The sequence below is a fragment of the Toxotes jaculatrix genome, chromosome 5 (genome assembly GCF_017976425.1).
Source record: "Toxotes jaculatrix isolate fToxJac2 chromosome 5, fToxJac2.pri, whole genome shotgun sequence".
Lineage (NCBI taxonomy): Eukaryota > Metazoa > Chordata > Actinopteri > Toxotidae > Toxotes > Toxotes jaculatrix.
Window position 1 is genome coordinate 25,339,777 of NC_054398.1, and position 19,580 is coordinate 25,359,356.

The 19,580-nt window shown below is 41.7% G+C and overlaps 1 protein-coding gene and 1 long non-coding RNA gene across 2 annotated transcripts in view; both read right to left on the bottom strand.

Annotated features, from left to right (window-relative positions):
• Window positions 1–15,296: 15,296 nt before the first annotated feature.
• Window positions 15,297–16,801, bottom strand: LOC121181938. The gene is made up of 3 exons (XR_005894086.1): window positions 16,745–16,801; window positions 16,558–16,643; window positions 15,297–15,385 (listed from the first exon to the last, which is right to left on the bottom strand). It is a non-coding gene; the product is annotated as an uncharacterized LOC121181938 (long non-coding RNA).
• A 1,577-nt stretch (window positions 16,802–18,378) lies between these two features.
• The window catches only part of poc1b (POC1 centriolar protein B), a 40,719-nt gene continuing 39,517 nt past the window's right edge, over window positions 18,379–19,580 (bottom strand). The window contains exon 12 of the mRNA XM_041038267.1: window positions 18,379–19,137. Coding sequence (XP_040894201.1) covers window positions 18,979–19,137 — 159 coding nt within the window. The 3' untranslated portion in view covers window positions 18,379–18,978. The remainder of the gene's footprint in view (window positions 19,138–19,580) is intronic.

Here is a 19,580-nt window from a genome sequence, read left to right on the forward strand (position 1 = left end):
CAGCCGTAAAGACATATATAGACGTCAGCCAATGGTCTCAATGTACAGGCAACCATCAAAACAACTGGACATGTACACACTCTGGCTGAGTCTAGTTTCACACTCTCTCTCATACAGTACGTATGTATATATATATGCATCATATACATACAAAACAATGGCTCTAATACAGACTGGATTTCAGTGTCATTGAGGATTCAAACATTTAGGGAGAGCCAGGCCATTATTTGAAACAGGAACAGGAAGCCTCTGTGTTTTCTGATCTAGTCCCATTTTAATTTGAAGTTAATTCAAACTCAGCACACGTTCCAGCTGATAAATTCTGGATAATTTACATTCGCGCAACTGCATTCACATCGCTACAACATCATCATATCCTGCTCACCAATCTGTTGCTCTCGGTCTCTGTTCGTATTTGAAATACAATCCTCACTCACTAATTAATTGTTGCTGGTTCCACATTAAAAGCCTTCTAGCGGCTCAAAGAGAAGAGTTTCTCCCTTTCCTGGGAGGCTTTTAATGTGAAACATGTGCAGGAAGTGTTAGGTTTCATTGAGAGTATAGTCAACCAAATGTATTTGTTTTTGCCACTGTTATTTGCACTTGACTGCATTTTTTTTGACAATTTATGGTAAAGGCAGTTAGTATGAGCAATGGACACTGTATACACTGTACACAACTTGCTTCTGCTAATGTTTATCTAAAACTGCACAAGTCTTTTCACAATTGAACGCTTCCTAACCTAATCAAGACACATTGGCCAATAGCTGCCACTGAAACAACAACTGGAAATCTGCAGATTCTGACGCATTACAGCCAAACAACAGGGGTGTGTCCACTCTCAAGTCCTCAGCGAACACAAAGGGTCATTGTGTCACTGTGCGGCATAAACAAGGCGGACGGAGTAACACTCAGCATCATCCGACCTCAACCACAACGTGATGCAACTGAATCGGTCTCATCCCTTCCTGAGAAACATCCAGGAAAAAATTACACACAGGAACATAGCAGTTAAATGGCACGCTGGCAGCGGTAGGCAACAGGCACCGAGACATCCTCCAAGTGTTTTTCTCAATTATTGCACATCATTTTATGAACTTGTTTTTAAAAGTAGTCTCAGTAACATGACACTGAGCACATTTTAAAAGAGCTAACATTTAGGCCATTTCTAGACCAGCAACTCAGGTACTCTACCCACCTCTAGCTTAAACCAGTGATCTATAAGTAACTGTCCATTAGGACAAATAGGTGCCTGTATTGAGACAGAACAAAAGACAACAAACTGATAACGGCTGATGAGGTCTGAGCTTGCTGCATTCCGGCGCCGCACGGCCTCCCCTAAGCCTCCGCATAACATCCCAGTCATCTCCCCCTCCCACAAAAAAACAGCAACCACACGTCAGGAAATGAGTCGAGACGTACAAGTTCAGGCAAGACCCCTCGCTCCTCCACAGCTGTTTCAGTCACACACATTCACACACAGGTATCCTCGCATGGTCTGGAGCTTCCCATGCAATACGGCTCAAGTATGGGTGGAATGCGGTAAACACTGGGAAAGGAAGGAGGCCCTGAAGCAGCATGACCCCCCCTACCCCACCCCACCCCAAACAGAGCCGAAGATGATGGGATGGCGAACAGGATGAGGGCCATTATGTGGTTGTTTGTTGCTGATTTGCTGGATGTTGTGTGACCTTAAGTGAGGAGGACCCTTTAATTAGGCTGCTGTTGCAGTTATTACTATGAGCATCTGGTTGGTGGGACAAACCAGAGGAGGAAATACTGCATGAGGACTGAGTGCAAATATGAATCTGGAAGAAAGATTACATGTCCTCCAGCTGCATTCATGTCGTATTAACCTGTCCCAAAACATAAACAGTGACCGTTAATTAGCATGCAGAGAGCCATACCCTCAACCCCAACCAACACCTTCAGGATGAATTAGTACACAGACATTGAGCCAGACCTTATCACCCAACATTAGTCTTGACCTCACTAATGCTCTTATGGCTGAATGGCAGCAAATCCCTGAAGGCAGGTCCCAAAATCTGATAGACAGTCTGAAACCAGACTGAGTGATAGCTGAACATTAATGCAAAAGTTTTGGATCACGATCGGGGGGTTACATGTGGGTGTAATACTCAGCTGTCCACATACTTTTGGCCAAGTTTCAATTTGTGTGCCTGTCAGCCACGGGTGTGTGGTGTCAAATCAACACACGGAAGAGCAGTGTTTGTTGCAGTATGGCTTGTGCAGGATCACCACCATACGTACAGTCTTTGGATTTAGCATCCAAGGACAAAATAGGGGCATTGCATTTTGTACAGACTGTGGAAAAAATACAGCTCTAAGTTTATGTACGTATCTGTTGAAAACACATGCAGGTCACTGTTTTTATCTTGGGCTCATGCCACTGCTGCTCTTCCTGTATTGTGCTTGTGTTGATAATAAGACATTACTGAATAGTAAAATCAAAGTTTCTCCTCACGCAGTCTTTAATTAATCTTCTTGACAGACTCAGTTAACTAAACATCCCAATCAGAACCTTTGTGAGCGGGTCTAACAGGTGTGTGGTGATTACGGTCAGCACTTTAATAGCTGTTACTCCTTTCTAAGAAATGTGAATTTATCACACAGTGTAGCAGACGCAGGCTAATGAAGATACATAGCTATTTAGCTACATAATCTAACACATTCAGCAGGACTGCAGTCCTGTTATTGTCCCAACCAATTTATTTTCCTGACATTGCTGCTGTATATTTATCTCCTTTGATTCCTTCTTAAATGTCAGTGATAAATTGTGAAGAAGGAAAGGACTCGGAGGAGGGACTTCTGTGTTGGGGAAATCGTTTACTCTTGTCTTGTCAATTATTTTCCTGTCTGACACATTATTGTTTTTTTAACCAGGAAATTGTTTTAGCATAAACAACACATAAACTCCTTCAGCAAAAATCATTAACAAGTACATAGACAGACTTAAGATACGACAAACAGGGCATGTTTGAATGTTAGGCTGTGTTTATTGTTCAGAGAATGAGAACTCTAGTTATTGTCTGTTGTGCTGTTTCTGCAGACATACTGTAATTGTAAGCTATGAAAACACCCCTTCTTCTGAATATATTCAGCAACTGCCTCCTACATTACAGAAATCTTACCTGAAAAGTAGAGATTTAGCTTAAAAACAAAAAAATTTTGGCTCTAAAACTTCTAGCATAACCATTGTTACCTCCTATCGGTTACAGGGACTTATAACTTGACTCAGACTTTAAATCACAGCCAGTTTTGACTTCAAGAGAATCTCTGGTATGTACGCATGTCTGATGTATATTTGGCCTACTCAGAGTTCCTCTCCCAGCTCCAAGCCTTGCATGCCTTTCACATCTCATGTTCGGCAAACTCTAAGGCGCACTTACCCTCCAGTGTGCCCTTGACACAGCTCTCTGGAGGGTTTTAGGTGCTCTGCAAATGTTAGCAAAAGGTAGGGGGTCTGGTCTAAACAGCAAAACAAGAATGGACTCTGCTTGACTTGACCCCACTACCCTCCCCCCGTGGACCACCCAGTCTGTTACAAACACACACACACACACACACACACACACAGTATATTGTTCAGATGTCTGGAGTCGGTCCAGGAGAACAGGCCTCGATCCACTCCATCCCCTTTGGAACAATTAGCACAAGGGGTGACCTTTGACTGAGTGAGCAGCAGGGAAGAAATGAGCTTCGAGGAACTCCGGAGAACACAAAGCCAGGAGTCTTACACGCTTCTGAAGATAAACAATAACTAGTGTTTTGAAGTGAGTGGTTAATTTGCTTCAGCTAAGAGGATGTGGTCTCTGTTAAACTGCTCCAAAGCTGAGATCAAAGACAAAAGGTAATCCAACATTTTTAGTCCGAGCCACTGAACTTTGGAACAACCTACCTGAGGTCTCATTAGACATGATTTTGAGTCCTGTCAGTTGAATCATAACCTGATCTGCAGAGTCTGTTGGTTTAGAAATTGTTGTATTGTAACTTTGTTTGTTGGGAGTTTGTATATTGTCTTTAACTTTTATTGTGGTAATGTGCACATTAGTAGAACCAGCAGCAGGAATTTTCACTACACTTCAGCTGACTTCACTTCATCATGCATTATTTCTACACTGAGTTACAAAACCTTGAATATGAATATTATTGCATTGATTGGTGATAGTTTTTAAGGATTTGAGGAAATTTGAATATTATATTGGTCTCGATTCATTTTTGTCTACTGATACTGTGTGTCATGTAACATGACTCAGTATCCTGTAGGTATAATAAAGAGTAGATCATGCTCTTGTTGATATATTCAGCTTTTCAAAATCTTCAAATACAAGACTGAAAACAATGTTGATCTGACATTTGATTTGAGTTGAAATGATTAAGCATTTTTAACTTTGAACAACAAGATTAATAAATTGAATAAATTGTGTTTCTCTGAGCCACGTGTTGCTCTGACAGAAAATTCAAGACCATAGATTTAAAGTTACAGATTGGTTGGTCTGACTGCACCGTCCATTGCAATGAAAAGCCCATCGAGAAGGTTTAGACTTAATCCTTGGCTGTAAAACTGTCAGTTTCAACTGACGTTTTACAGCTAATGTTAACATGGTGGAATTGCCTAAAATGAAATTCCTGGGGTTATTTGTGCAGAAACAGGCCTGTTGGCTACAGACACAGTGTAGTAACCAGAGGGTCAGAATGGCCATTGCAATCCTAGGATATCCTGCTGTAAACTATTCTAAACTGCACTAAACTAACAAATAAAGTGCTCTCAAGTTCCAACGGTCTTAAGTCACCTGACCCACACATAACCCTTATTGGTTGCACTATTATCCCTTGAGGTCTGCAGTACATGGTGCCTGTTAACGATGTGTCGGGTTTAAATCCACTGACAGCAGATTTTATTTCAGTGCTTTGCCTGTGACACACAACGACGGTGAGCAGACGGCCACTCTACACTGGGTTGACAGCCGTTAGCCAAATGCCCGAAATGCAATGATTACCACTGTCACTGTTCTGCAACCTGGGCCACCAACTGTCACCACACTGAGCCACATCCCACACATAAGACTGGGTTGGCACGTGCGCACACATACACACATAAATATGTGCCCTCCCCCCCAATTATGTACATTTAGCTCATAGTGCACTCAGACATTCCTTCCACTCCATAAACAGCCCTCCTTATAGTCATTCATACGTCATATGCATCAATCCAAGGACACATGTGTAATCTCCTCCCTCCACACATCTTCCAACACACATATACTGCAGTTCCCACTGCGGCTGAAAAGCCAAACACCCCTAATCCTTGGCAGTAGCACACCATGCCCACCCCCTCCCCTGCACTGGTGATATCGGGGATTTGAACCTGGCCAGAGTTGGAAACACTGGAATACCAAGTCTTGCCAACCCCCAACCCCACCCCCCACTGTCTTGCCTCTCTATCCCCTTCCCACATCCCTGTCCGACCTCACTCCTGGCATAGCCAGCACTCCCTGGCTCCTTCAATCCCATCAGCCCTGCACAGGCCCAGGGCCAGCTGCCCGCAGGTCTCGTGCGTGGCTGCGGCGTCTTAAAGGATCTCCCTGCCGCTAATGCCACTTAGGCACAAAGCGCTTCACCCGAGGAAGGCTCAGTGCTGACGGTGCCTCCCTGAAGATCAAACGTCACCGTCCCACGGCCGGCTGCTTGCCGGCTGGCCCTTTGTCCGCTCAGCATACTACAGTAAGCTTCCATGACAGGAGGGGTGGGGGTTACTGTACCACAGCCAGAGATTACAGTATGGGGCATAGGAGGCTGCCAGAAGAAGAGAAAGCAAAGCAAAACTGAAGGTTGATGGGATGTGATGCTGAGGAGATCAGAAGTCCAGCTGTCCATGTTTTATTTACTGTTATATGTTGGCCAATGTAAAAATCTAAGTTAAAGTCAAAAGAAATGAAATGTTAACGGATTACGATTTCAACTTTATTTCTCTGAGGGGAAAAAGGAGGGCGTACAAAGGACTTCCCTGTTCAATTTAGAGCAGAGTAAACTGAATTTTGTCTCCAGAGATGTAATCTACTGTACCTTAACAATGTAGAGCAGAATTTTACCTTTTGGAGACACAATAGCTTGTTACAAGGTAATAGGGCTAAGCCAGGTGCAAGCTGTGGGTGTGTATGCATGTGTTTATATAAGTGACGTAACTTTCAAGATAAAGTTTCCGGATTGGCTGGGTACTCACAGTACCTACAGCTCATCCAAGCCGTTGTGTGGTCACTGCCATGTGCTTATCATTATTATTTTATCTGTATGGGTACTTGATGTGAACAAACAGTTCTGCAACTTGCTTCAAAAGCGCTGAATCTTTAGTGTTTATGTGAAAAATTCACTTCCTGCCTTCCTGGCGTCCGATCATGACTTAGCCACAACACAGGACTCTTTCCCATTTCCCTTCTCTGTTCAGGAAGACCGGCTGCGAGGTCAGGAGGTCACAGCCTGTTTAGCAAAGAGGGACAGTCCACAGTGAGACATAGCCAGGCACTGCTAGTATGACAGGACCAAAGGCTCCTGATAGTACAAGTGTTCATTAGATCAAACACGGGGAGGAAACTGGGTCTATACACTTGGTTCACCAAACTAATCTTTGATGTTTTACCTGCATACACAATAACTATCTTCAAGTTGTATGTTTTTGCTCAGCATGAGTCAGAGTGGATTGAAAATGTTTTGTATGACAATACTAAATGGAGAAAATCTCAATGAAAATTGTGCCTTCCTGCTCTCTCATTAACTATAGAGAAGACAGATGTTTGTGTTATGCAAAAAGTTACTAAGGACCAAGTTTGTTTCTAGAAAACCAGGATAATCTAGAAACATCAGTGAGTTAAGTACGGATAATACAGCCATAGGAAAATAAGATATCCTGGTGATAAAATCTCCATGTGGATGACCTGTAAAAGTTAAGGGAGAACACGGTTGTCCTGGGAATCACAGAGGAAGAGACCTAATCAAATCAATCACTTCACCAAAGAGGGATTCCCCTCCTTTAGTCACGGTATTGATGGCTTTCCAAACGAGTGGAATCCGCTTTCGCAGTATCAGTCGCTGATTGATCTCTGGTCCGGTGGGACCTCTTTGATGTAGAGAACAAAGGGTTCCTATTGGGTTGCACAGGTCAGGATTGATGATGCGTGAAATCAAGGCCTCAGAGGGAGAAAACAGGGGAAGACACTCATCTTCCCATGGGAAGATCACTACTTCTCCAAAACATGCCTTTACGTAAAAGATCCTTGAAAAACCATCAAATGAAAGTGAACTTCAAAGCAGTACTCAAGATCCAGGGTTTACTGCTGTTGGCAAAGCAAGGACCAGGGTGGATGGGTCCTTTCTCGCATTTAAGTTACCTGACATGGGCTGTTCACATCTCGAGCCAGTAAAAATTGACATTTATCTATACAGGAAGCAGATAGGAGCCATTTCTGACAGCTCAGGCTGTCTCATCTGAGGCCTTTGGCTGTTCCTCTCGCTTTCTCTTGTCTGTCATCTCCTTCCTCTCTTCCCTCCCCTCCTTTTCTCCAGTCGGGGGGATAGACGTGCTGACAGATGGACCTAGTACATCCGGACACAGGAGTGGGGAGGGTAGAAGGAGTACAGCGAGGAGGGTGGACCTAGAGGGCAGGAAGCCAGAGGAGAGGGAACAACAACAGTGGTTGCCAGATACAAAGTGTTTCTCCTCACGGGTGAAGAAGAGACTTCTGATTCCAGGAATGAAGGAATGATTAAGGGATGGAAGGAGGACAGGACTGAGGGAGTGGAGGAGGGCTTGAGTTCGCCAACACCTGGTGGGGATTATAGGGAGGAGGATGGGGTGGTAATTGGGGGAATCTGTTGTGTTCTGGAGGAAAGAAGGTTTTTTTCCCTCTCTCTTTCGTTGCTAGATCAGAGGCTTTGAGTGGATGATGAGGAAGTAGGGCTTTTCCAAAACAGTTGTGGTGAAACGTTATTGTTTTAAGGATTCAATTTTAAGCTGTCATTAAAGCGCAAGGCTGAAATTATTCCATATTTTCTCGTCAACAAAACAAGAAATGTGTCAGTCTGTCTCAATACTTTCTGACTTCCCTACCCTGTCTGTGGCACGCAGATCCAAGCCCACTGACTCCTACCACAGATGTAAATCTTTAAAAACAGCTCACAAATACATAGTTCCCTTAAAAAAAAAGAAAGACAGAAAAAGCTCAGTAATTTTCCAGAACAGCTGGTCACTGTAGTTTTTAACATGTTACACAAACAGGAGTAAATAGAGAAGATCTTTGAGGGTCGTAGGAGGGCTGCAGCCAATCCAAGTCGAGTGGAGTCGCCAATTAACTTGCATGTCTGTGGACTGGGTAAGGAAACCTAAATACCTGGAGGAAACCCACGCAGGCAAGGGGAGAACATGCAAACCCCACACAGAAAGGCCCCGGCCAGCTGGCAGGTTCAAAGCCAGAACCTTGTTGAAGTGAGGCCACAGGGCTTACCACTGGCATTAAAGGATCACGTCAGCCGGTGCAACTGTGCAGCTTATCAATGTGCTTTCTATAGCTTTTAGACAAAAATGCAGCTCTATTGCACAGAGGAATTAAATATATCAGGGGCTGAATAGAGAGACATTTTAATTTCCAATTTTAGACTAGTTAAAGGATCAGTTCAACCAAAATCCAAATTTAAGTATTTGGCTATCCTGACCTCAAAGTAGTTGCCTATTATCATTCAGCATAGTGGAGCATATCTATCTATTCGATTCTGATGTGATTCTGGTGATGCCTTCTTTAAAAATTAAGTTCTTCCTTTCAGATTTGGTTTAAACAGTCCAGTGTCCAGTTTGAGCAAAATCAGGGACTCTGACAGGAGCTTGATGTGGGGAGACGATGAGGTTACTTAGGTGGGAGAGACTTTTCAGGTTACAGCAGAAGACTGGGAGTGACTCTGCCGTCCTGACATTCAGTGGAAAGGTCAACAAACCATTAGGGAGACGGGAAGAGGAAGTTGTGTCTGTGACACCAAAGCCTCGCGTATTAAAATCTTTCCCTTGAGCATGAAACGCTGCCATTTTGCATCAAGCTAAAGCAGAAGGAAGGAAGATTTAAGTGAGCTGTGTCATTGTGTTTGTGACTTAAAGTTTGTGTCAGAAAAAGTGGTACTTCCCTCAAACAGACCAGTGTGTTTTTCCCTGTGTGTTTTGGGTGGAAGGCAGCGGCCTCACAAACATGAACGTCCGTGACTGAGCGATGATGAAATTACACCTCTGGTCGGCCGGCAGAGAGTTGGACTTTCCCTGCTGTCCATTGCTCTTTCAAAATGAATTGGCACAAACAGTTTCTAATACATCGTCAGGGATTGTTTACAGGCAGCGTTGCTAACTTAGCGACTTTGTCGCTAGAATTACTGACTTTGCAGATACCTTCAGGGACTTTTTATAAAAAAAGCCCCTAGCAACAAATCTAGCGACTTTTTAGACAGACCTTTTCATAGAAGACACTACCCGCGCGCACAAGGTCGGACTTTCTCTCTGCAGGCACACCTCTCTTTGTGTCTCATCCAACTGACTGCACGGCAGGTGACACAGCAGAGGGTATGCTGTAAATCCAATAAGTGAAGGTAAAGACGATGGAAGGAAAAGAGAGGGTGAAAGAAACAAGGGATCAGGACCAGGATCAGTCTGATGGCAAGAGACTCTGCCGTCAGGTACTGGGAAGTGGGCTAAGTCAAGTCAGGTGCATTCTGGGAACTGACCCAGAGGCCCAACAGTGCTGAATAGAAGACATAGTGTGGTGTGGAAAGTAAAAGAATGGAAGTGACATTGAGAAAAAAGTAATCAGTTCCTGTGTCCTATAAAAAACTATTATTTTGTATTCAAAGGACTATAAGTTTACTCACTTATATTCCTATTCTTAACTAGATTGGCACTCAGTGGAGCACATACCTCCGCCAAGGCCAAACAAACTAAAAGGATGAATTACTTATTTGTCATAAAACACAGAAAGTATAACGGTGTAGATTCAGTATTTTCTTACACCAGATCTGGATTACTATCAGGATCTGCACCAAAATAAACAAACTCATGGATTGCAACACCAGATATATGTTTGATTTTTGTACACAAAGATGCACAAATTATTTCCTTGGAAATCTTGGAAAATGTCCTGTCTCTTTCAATGTTAAGGAAATTGATAAAAAAAAAAAAAAAAATAAATCCTGGATTTGCCCCTTCAACCAGCTCCACACCCAATTTTATGGGTCCTTCCCTGACCCAGGCCCCACGCCCCCACCAAGTGTGGCACAAATCAGTCAAGTACTCTTTTGCTTAATCCTACTGACAAATAAACAAATAAACTAACAAACCTACAAAAAGTCAGGGATGACAGAGGTGCTCCCGTTAGATTTTGATTCCTCCGATTCACAATAAAACACATCAGTCACTGCATATTAATTAGCATTTTAAAATAATCTTATCTGATGGAAGGATTTACCTGCTTGTTAAAGTTGTTTTGAAAATAAACATTGTGCTTAAATTTTTACTGTAAATCATTTTGTAGTTATTTTTTATCACTTTTTCTAATTAGGATTTGCATCACATTTTAGGAGAATCCTGTTTCAAACTAATTAGACTTTACTTTCAAATAAGACGATTCTTTGAAACTAAAATATTTTAAAAGTCCTCATTTACTGGATAATTAATTTTGGAACACATAAAACATGAAACATTTATTAGGATGAATATGTTTTTCTTTTTTTTTTCATTCTCCTTGTGAGACCAACCTGGGTGAAACAGTGTTCGCCACAGACCCTGCAGCTCCTGCACTATGTATGAATGAAACATATCTGATTTTCTGCACATGTTGCACTTACTGATTGAAGTAACTCTGATTCCACATCATGTGGGTAATGCCAAGGAGTGTGCAGAGACAAACTTAACCTGCTGTGACCGGGATGTATGATCTCCTGCCATCCTCACCTCTGAGGAGGACCGCTCAGGGACAGGCTGTGAGAGCAGGCTTAGAGAAAAACTATTAACCAGAAGAGGATCCTTGAGACTGGAGCCAAACACATGACTGAACAGACACATGGAGGCCTGGAGAGAGAGGGAGGAAGGGACAGGAGAAAGCAAATAAGAGACAGAGGGACAGAGATGATCCAAGTGACACAGTTACTCACATGAGGAGGGAGTGTATCACGCTTTCAGGATCTGTCAGGCCGTCTGTCAATCACACAGCTGAAGACCGAGGTCTGTTGTTGAGCTCCAGATACAAGCTTCAACAGATTTTAGATTCGAGTTTTAGATCGGACTAGTTTATGGTATCATCAGCCAGTTTGAAATGTTGGCCTGTATAGTTCATTAAAACTATGGTCCATTTCAGACTAACAAAGAAATCTGCATTCTCTTCTGAGCCTGGCACAGCACTTACATGCACCAGCATGCATTGTGTTTCACATTAACAATGGGAAGCCAAAGAACACGTTTACCTGACTGGTTAAGCTTTTTATCACATCCACCAAATGAAAGACAGTGAATCATTAGTTTAGAGCTGCATTTAATGATTATTTCCATTATTAATTCACCTTCATTTTATTTATTTTTCATTAACTGATTAATCATTTAGTTTATAAAATGTCAGGAAATAGAGAAAAATGCTCATCACAATGTCCTAGAACCCAAGGTGACACCTTCATGTTTTTTTTTGTCTGACCAACCGTCCCAAACCCACAGACATTTAAATTACAATGATATGATGCTGCGAACAACATAAAATTATGTCAGTGTGATCATCTATATTTATACAGGCTGTGAGCAATGATGCGTATTGTATAATTTGAAAGTCAAAGTAACATTTAACAAACAAAAGATAAAATAATCATTTGCCTTGTAAGAGTGAGCTGTTTGAGTGTGTTTGTGAAAAGGGTGACTATCCGGTGATCATGCACCAGGACATTTTCCTTTTCCTCATACTTAACCAACTAAAACGACACAACACAGAGGCTGAAAATGCTGGCGAAAACAGAAAAAGGTGTGTTTTCAATGTCATTTTCATTCGTGTTAGTAGAGGACAGAAGAAGGAAAAATAGCAAATGAATCTCACCTCAGCCAGATTCTTCATGTAGTTCCTCTGCCATCCACGGATGTCAGAAGGAGACATCATGGTGGAAGTAAACTAGCTGGTACAGTTGGCTGCAGAAAACATTGGCAGAAAATATGGACATATCATCCCAAAGAGCAACACTGAGAAGCAACTCTGAAGATTGACAGCGTCTATTTATGGTAAAAAAAAAAAAAAAAAAAAAAAATGAGTAAAGACTTTGTTGCTTCTAGTTTTACATCAGATCTTGTTGCACTACATGAACAGTACTGGCAAAACTACTGTGAAAACAAATGTGTCAAAGCCAAATAATAGTAAGCTGGACAAACCGTAAACTAAAGGAAACCATTTCTAACAAAGTGGATAATACGATCAAGAAAGTAAAGAAAGGATTTAGTGCATGAAGCAGCCGTGATGAGTATTATGTTGATTGTATGTGTGTGTGTGTGTGTGTGTGTGTGTGTGTGTGTGTGTGTGTGTGTGTGTGTGTGTGTGTGTGTAGAGTCAATAGGATATGCCAGTCAGAGCTGCCACCCACAACCCAGATGGCACTTCCCCGTAAATCTGTGTTCCTCACAATCCACAGGGGCCAAAACACTTTTGACTTTACGGTCTTTGTTTAAGAAATAACTGAAGCAGTATAGACCATACAAAATGTTACCTTTACATCTTAAAGTATTATTTTATTTATTATGTATGTGAATGTACAGGTGGTAAAAATGGACTAGACTCTTGACAATAACAAGATCCTCTGACTTTCCATAAAATAAATACACACTGGAGGCCATGAGGAGGAGTCCCACTCACCGAACAGGTTGTGGACAGCCACGCAGGAAGGATGTCTGATCCACTAGAGTGATCTTTGACCTATATGGACCTGGACCAGTAACACACCAGGATGCCAGGAAGTCCACCGCTTCCTTATCTGAGGAAAGGAGACAGTCTGTTCCCACGTTTGGTTCCTTGTTCCAGAGAAAAAGGAACCAGATAAAACAACTGAAAATGGAGCCATATCGGAAGCCCGGCAGCATTTATGGGAAGGGAGTTGGAGGGATTTGGGTTTTTTTGTTCCGTTTTGTTTTAATTTTTGTGGGAGGAAGTAAAAAAAAAAAAAAAAAACTACAGTGAGACTCAGCCCAGTCTTAGCGAACCTGTAAGAAAAATGCAAGCGTTTCTGAATGCTGATCCTTAACATGACATGGCGTTGGAACATTTTTCTTCCAGAGCTGTGGTAATACTGTCTTTAATGTTACATAACCAAACCCTTAAAATGCATATGCCTGATAAATATTCAAGGTGTACAGCTGTTTATGTCCCTCCTGACTCTGATTTATTCTTTTTTTTTCCACTGTTGTATTATTTTTCAGGTCTTTGCTTCATGTTGTAGCACAAACTGTCGGCTGACAGGGCAGCAAAAAGCATACAGATACCGTCTCATGGTCCGTGGACATGTTACGTAAATGTCTTAACCAAAAGTATGCAAGTAGGAAAAGCAGGAAAAGACACCCAGTGCTTAACATAGTTACTTAGTTTTTCCTAGAAAAAGACCGTAGCAGCTGGACTTTGGTTATAAGTGCTCTTTTGTCGCCTTCTGTGGCTTATTGGATGGCAAGACAGTTATGAACATTAGCTGCTTATATGTCATAGAAGTGGAACTATTAATGGTACAGTACACTGTGTGTCCAGGATACAGGAAGTTTGATGAGAAACAAATAACATTTTATTGGCCCACAGAGGAAGGGAAAAGGGTGAACCTGTTGTCAGAGGCCTTGTGTACATGCATCCCTCTGTTTCCTGCGAGTGAAAGAGAGGAACAGGAAGGCCCAACGAGTGAGAGAGAGCGATAGAAAATCAACTCGGGGATCAAATGACAACAAACAGATCATGCAGGAGCGGAGGTCCCTTTGAACCTTCCCCCGTGCGGAAGTCAGCTTTTTTTTCCTGTGCTCGCTCTTTCTTTCTCCTCACTTTTTTTTCTTTTTATCCCCCTCCCACCGGAGATAAGCTTTCAACACACTAAGCCCTGTAAAAACAGGTCACGGGTTTTTAAGCCGAGACCAGTCTGCAAAGATGTCCCAGCATGCTACGTTGCATCAGAGTACTGCTGCTCAGGACTGTGTGTCCACAAATAATTGCTTCCTCTATTTGTTTGTCCTCTGTTTGTCCTCACTGTGCATTTTTGTTGCAGCAACTGCAGTGTGAGACATGAAGCTCAAAAAGTTGACCAATAAAGAGCCTGACATGATGCTTGCGAATCCAGAGGATCACAAGTAGCTGTGATTGTTTGAGGCAGCATACTTTCAGCAGGCCACTATCAGTCTTCAGAATAATAAGTGATATAAGACATTTAATTATTTACTCCTAAATAATTTACTAATCTTGTTTTCATAATATCCAATATGCAGATTTTACAGTGAGTTAGTTTTATATTTATAGGAGAGGCAGTCTGCTTAAACAACTGTAAGTTTCCAGGGTGCAGTTTACCAGTAACCGTGAAGGCAAAATTTAAATGATTTGTGGGAAATGTTAAATGTTAATCACACAATGGATGCAAGTTATAAAACATTGTTTTAATAGTTACACATATTTGTCTCCTGGTGGAAAAAAAGGGGGATTTACTAAAATCAGCGGTAAGAATTTTAACTGCCAATCATCTAAAAATGAAAACCTGTTTTTTTTTTTTTTTTTGTTTGTTTGTTTGTTTGTTGTTTTATGAGCGAGGGAGCGGAAGTAGGTTGTTAAAGCCCTCTGGCAAACAGGCGGCCAAGAAAAAGTCAAGCAGACATGAAAAACAAACAGAGGAGCCACTAGTTGAACAGTGTGCAGGTTTCACTGTTTACCTGTCCCCTTCTGCACCTATTTGAACAGGTGTCAATGTGCGTGTGTGTGTGTGAAAAGGTGAGCACATTAGATAAACTACAATCAATTACTGTTAAGGCCAGAGTGAGACTCACTGTAACTCAATAGGCGTGGGTGCAGAGTCCTCCTCCCCTGCTGCCTGTCTTCCTTCCCTCTCTTCTTCTTTCTCTTCACACTCTCTTCTCCTTTGTCCCTGGTCTCCGTTTATCGCTTCATCCCCTGAGGGGGGTTAAGGAGGAATTTCAGAAAAGATAATCCTCCTGTTTTTCAGAGATAGCCAAGAAATCTGTCTATTCAATTGGGAGCTAAAGATAATGTTTACCTTCCGCCTCGCGCCTGCTATGACTTCACTTTATCATGTGGGGTAAAATGATGGTATACGCAGAAAGGTCATGGCCTCTTATTAGCATCTGAAAGAGGAGAGAAAGATTTTTTATTTAGAAGTAGCCAGAAGCCAGAATTTTCTTCTTGTTAGGTGGAAAAACCTCAGAAAAAGCATCTGGACACCCAGGGGACACTGACACTTTCCACTGACATCCAGACTAGTAAAATTCTTGAAGAATTACCAACTCTTTAAGTGAACAGCGACTCATCTGACCTATTAAACTGCAGGGAAACTTTTAAAGCTGCCCTAAACATTACTAAACAGGCAGGTTCACCCTAATCACGGCTCAACATTTTTTCCTGTGGACAGTCTCATTTACTTTTCTTTGATAGAAAGAGATTCCACTTAAAACAGTTGATAGTGTGATCTGTAGACTATTCAGAGTAACAGGGAGATTGTTTCTCTGAGATTGTTAATGTCATATTTCAGTGCTGTGAGCACCATGAACAAAACTCCAAGCAGCTCTGTGGTGTTGACATGAAGGCTCGTATCTCAAATCCCGGACAAATAAAACCAACGGGAAAGTGATTTTTTGTAATTTGGGTGAACTGTCCTTTTAAATGAACAAATAAATCTAAATGAGATTAAAACTTTCCTGCTCATCTTTGTTTGTATTTTTCATGAACATACATCGTATCAGCAGCAAAGGCCGACAGATAACTGATATCTGATAAAAGCTAAAAATGGTACTTGGACAAATCGATATATATCTAACGCTAACAAACATCAGAACATTGCTTCCACAAATACGTCCACTGTCAATAAACCCAAGGACAAACACATAAATACAAACACACACACACACAGTTCAGCAGTAAACTGTGACCATGCGTTCGCCCGGTGGCAAGTCAACAACCCCGGCTGTAAGATCTCCTTCCTCAATATCAACAGGAAACCCCTCCTCCAGGAAGCTCTTAACAGGTTATGGGATCATGTTCACAACGCACTAAAGAGGCACACACACACACACACACACACACACACACACACACACACACACACACGCACAAAAGGGTTAACACCACACTCGTGTGTGCACTGTAAAACAAGGCCTGTGTGCACTTAACGAGATCGAATTGGAAGTGAAGGGGGAAATTGGTTGTTAACTGTTTGCATGTGACTCTCTCTCTCTCCTGCTTTGGTACACAAAAGGTTTTGCAACTGGGTTTGTTTGTGTGTTCTTGTGTTTCCACTCACATAGAAACAGTAATAAGAGTTGAGGCCATCAGGGGACATTTCTGCAAGGTGAAGTCATTCTGGCCGATCCTCACTTCTTCCAGTCGCTTTGGGATTAAGCATCAGGTTCAGAGTTACAAGACCAAACCAAATATAATCTTTATGGCGCAATGCACTTCAGGTCTCCTCTCGAGATCCCCTTACTTACTCGCTTGTTCAGGAACTCTCGATCGTATCACACTGTTCCTCAGCAGATGAAGTTTGCTCAGTTGTCCTGGAACAGTAGACCTTCAAACATTCCATTCTTCTGAGCACTCCGAGGACTTCTCAGCCGTTCAGTTCATTCTTGACCTTAAAAACAGCAGCTGGGAAAACAATCTCAGTAAGTGGACCTTGAGTTAAGTTCAGTTCCAACATTTATCTTCCCTTTGATTGACATGATTGACATTTTTGAGACTTCTGTCTTCAAATGTTTCCTAGACAGCATTAGGGAAAAACAGTGTTATCCAAATTAGTGAATCCAAGGATATTGTGAAAATTTACACAGAGACCAAAAAGTGACCCAAAAATGTAAAATAAATCACCAACAGCTGCCTTTAACTGTTTAAAGTCTGGGTGCTCTGATAGCTTCGGGGTGAAGGCACAAGCCACCATTACCTATTGTCTCTTCAATGGGTTTACATTTATAACTAAAGTTATCAAAAGATTATAAAACATAACAACAACAACACAACAATTTAGATTTCTTGTCTAGTGATAATCAGTGTGAGGATGAACCACCTTATGTAACTGGAAGAGAGGACAAGATGCAGGAGGAGGAAAACCAGTAAAACCAGAGAGGAAGCGAAGGATGTGGTGGGGAGAGCAAACAGCAGCCAGCGGAGAGCTCCCCCTTTGTGTGGCTTTTTTACTGCTTCCTCCCAACCCGGCCGCATCGCTCACCACACCTCCGCCGCTGGAAAAACATAAACAGCTAAGGTCTCCACGCTGGGCGAAACCGAGCCAAAACATCTCACAGTCACTGGTGGGGACAAGAGGCACTGTGACACGTATCATATGAACAAGCTTTACCCTAAGATGAGAGAGTCATGACTGTGTGGAAACCACCTGCCACAGTTGAAAAGTTAATAAAAATACTCAGCTTAAACTGAAAGTTAATGAATACAACAGTATATAAAAGAATTTACAAAAGCTTTAGATGGTAAATTACAGTGTGAGACAATGATAGTAAGAAAAATCTGACTTACTCAGATTTATGAGATACTAACTCCGGACAATGACTGTCTTTTAATTCTGACTGTTTCTGCAGTATATCTACCATAATACTATAATATCATAACAATAATGATAGTAGTAATAGTTTATGATACTCTCATAACTTCAAAGTATTGTCTCAATTGTTTCACTTAGAAAGTTTACATTTTGACTCATATTTTTCACTTATTAAATAAGAAAAATGCCAGTTTTTATGTTTATCATTCCAAACTTTTCACATTATTTTAGGTTTTCCTGGCTGCATTTGGATTCCATATTGTGACCAATCTAAATTTGATCTTTTTTAAGTGGTATGATCTCTCAGAGTAAAGGTCTGTGACAGCGATCATTTTTCCAGTGAAGTTCAGAAAACAAAAACTATTTGGAAGACCTATGAAAATAAGCTACAGGCGTAAAATGAAGGAATTAAAAGAGTGCAAATTCACTGAACACAAACTTTTAACCAGTCCAAGTTCAGATTGGAGACACCCTGGAGACACTCTAACTACCTTACTTTATGTCAAAATCGAAGCTGTTGTCTGGACGGAGATACAGACAATACTAACAACATTAGAGCAATATAGTGCATCATTTATTCATATAAATTATATTTATATGAGGAGGTGTATTTGAGGCAACATGTACCGCAGCTTGGTTTAAAAATCACCTGGCATTATGCAGAGATGCAAACAGAGCACAGTGAAAAATGTTACTGCAAAAGCAACCAACTGCTAAAATATGTGCTAATACGCAAATATATACTTGTAAACACACACACACACACACACACACACAGGGACAAGCACCGTCTGTTTTCATAGCTGCAGCTGTTCGGACTGGACGTAACATCCATATCAATACACACACATACACACAGGAATGGAATGTCTGCTTGGCTGTACAGCTGGATATTCTTAAGAGGTGAAGAAAGACAGAGAAAAAATATGTTGGTAACACACACACACACACAAACATACACACACGCTCTCTCTCTTTCTCTCTCTCTCTTCGGCCCTTGGCCAAATCCTGATGATTAACCTATTGACCCCTGAGAAAGACCACCAAGGTGGACATTTAGTATCTCACACACACACAGACACACACACACACCCATGTCCAGCAGTCTTAGTTAAGCAGTACTGTTCAGTCTGAGATTGTGCTGCAGTCTGAGAGAGGGTGAAGTCTTCCTCAAGTGAAATGGATAGGTGATCCATCTGTCCCCTCGCTCTCCGTCCTCCGCCTCTCCCCTGATGCTCGCACGTCCTTGAGAATCCTGGATTGGTGGAGGAGACACTCCTTCAGCTTGTCCTCAGTCAGGGTGAGACGCTCCTCTAGCACTGAAACAGTCTGTGTGAAGTGAGGATGTGAGGTGGGAGGGTATAATAATTATAAAGCGGTCATAGATTCATTATAGAAGTAGAAATTCAGGAGAGCAAAGATCAGTCTGGGAGCCTTGAAACCAAACCTGTCACCATTATGGAAAAAGAATGTAAGAGACAGAAGAGAAGAGGATTTTTAGTTTCTGTGACACGACATAGTGTTGATTTCACGACAGGAACACTTTTGCCGAGAGTAGCTCATTCTATCTATCACTCTTCTAATTATAGGATTATACAAAGGGGGTTAAATCTTTTTTTAAATAAAACATTTATAATGTCTAGATTGCAGTTTTGTCAAAGTCAGTGCCACAACAGCTGTTCTGCACTGTTACTCTGTGTAAACAAAATACTCAGGTATTTATTCATTCAAAGAACATTTTTAAAAAGTCTGAAAAAATAATTGTTAAATAA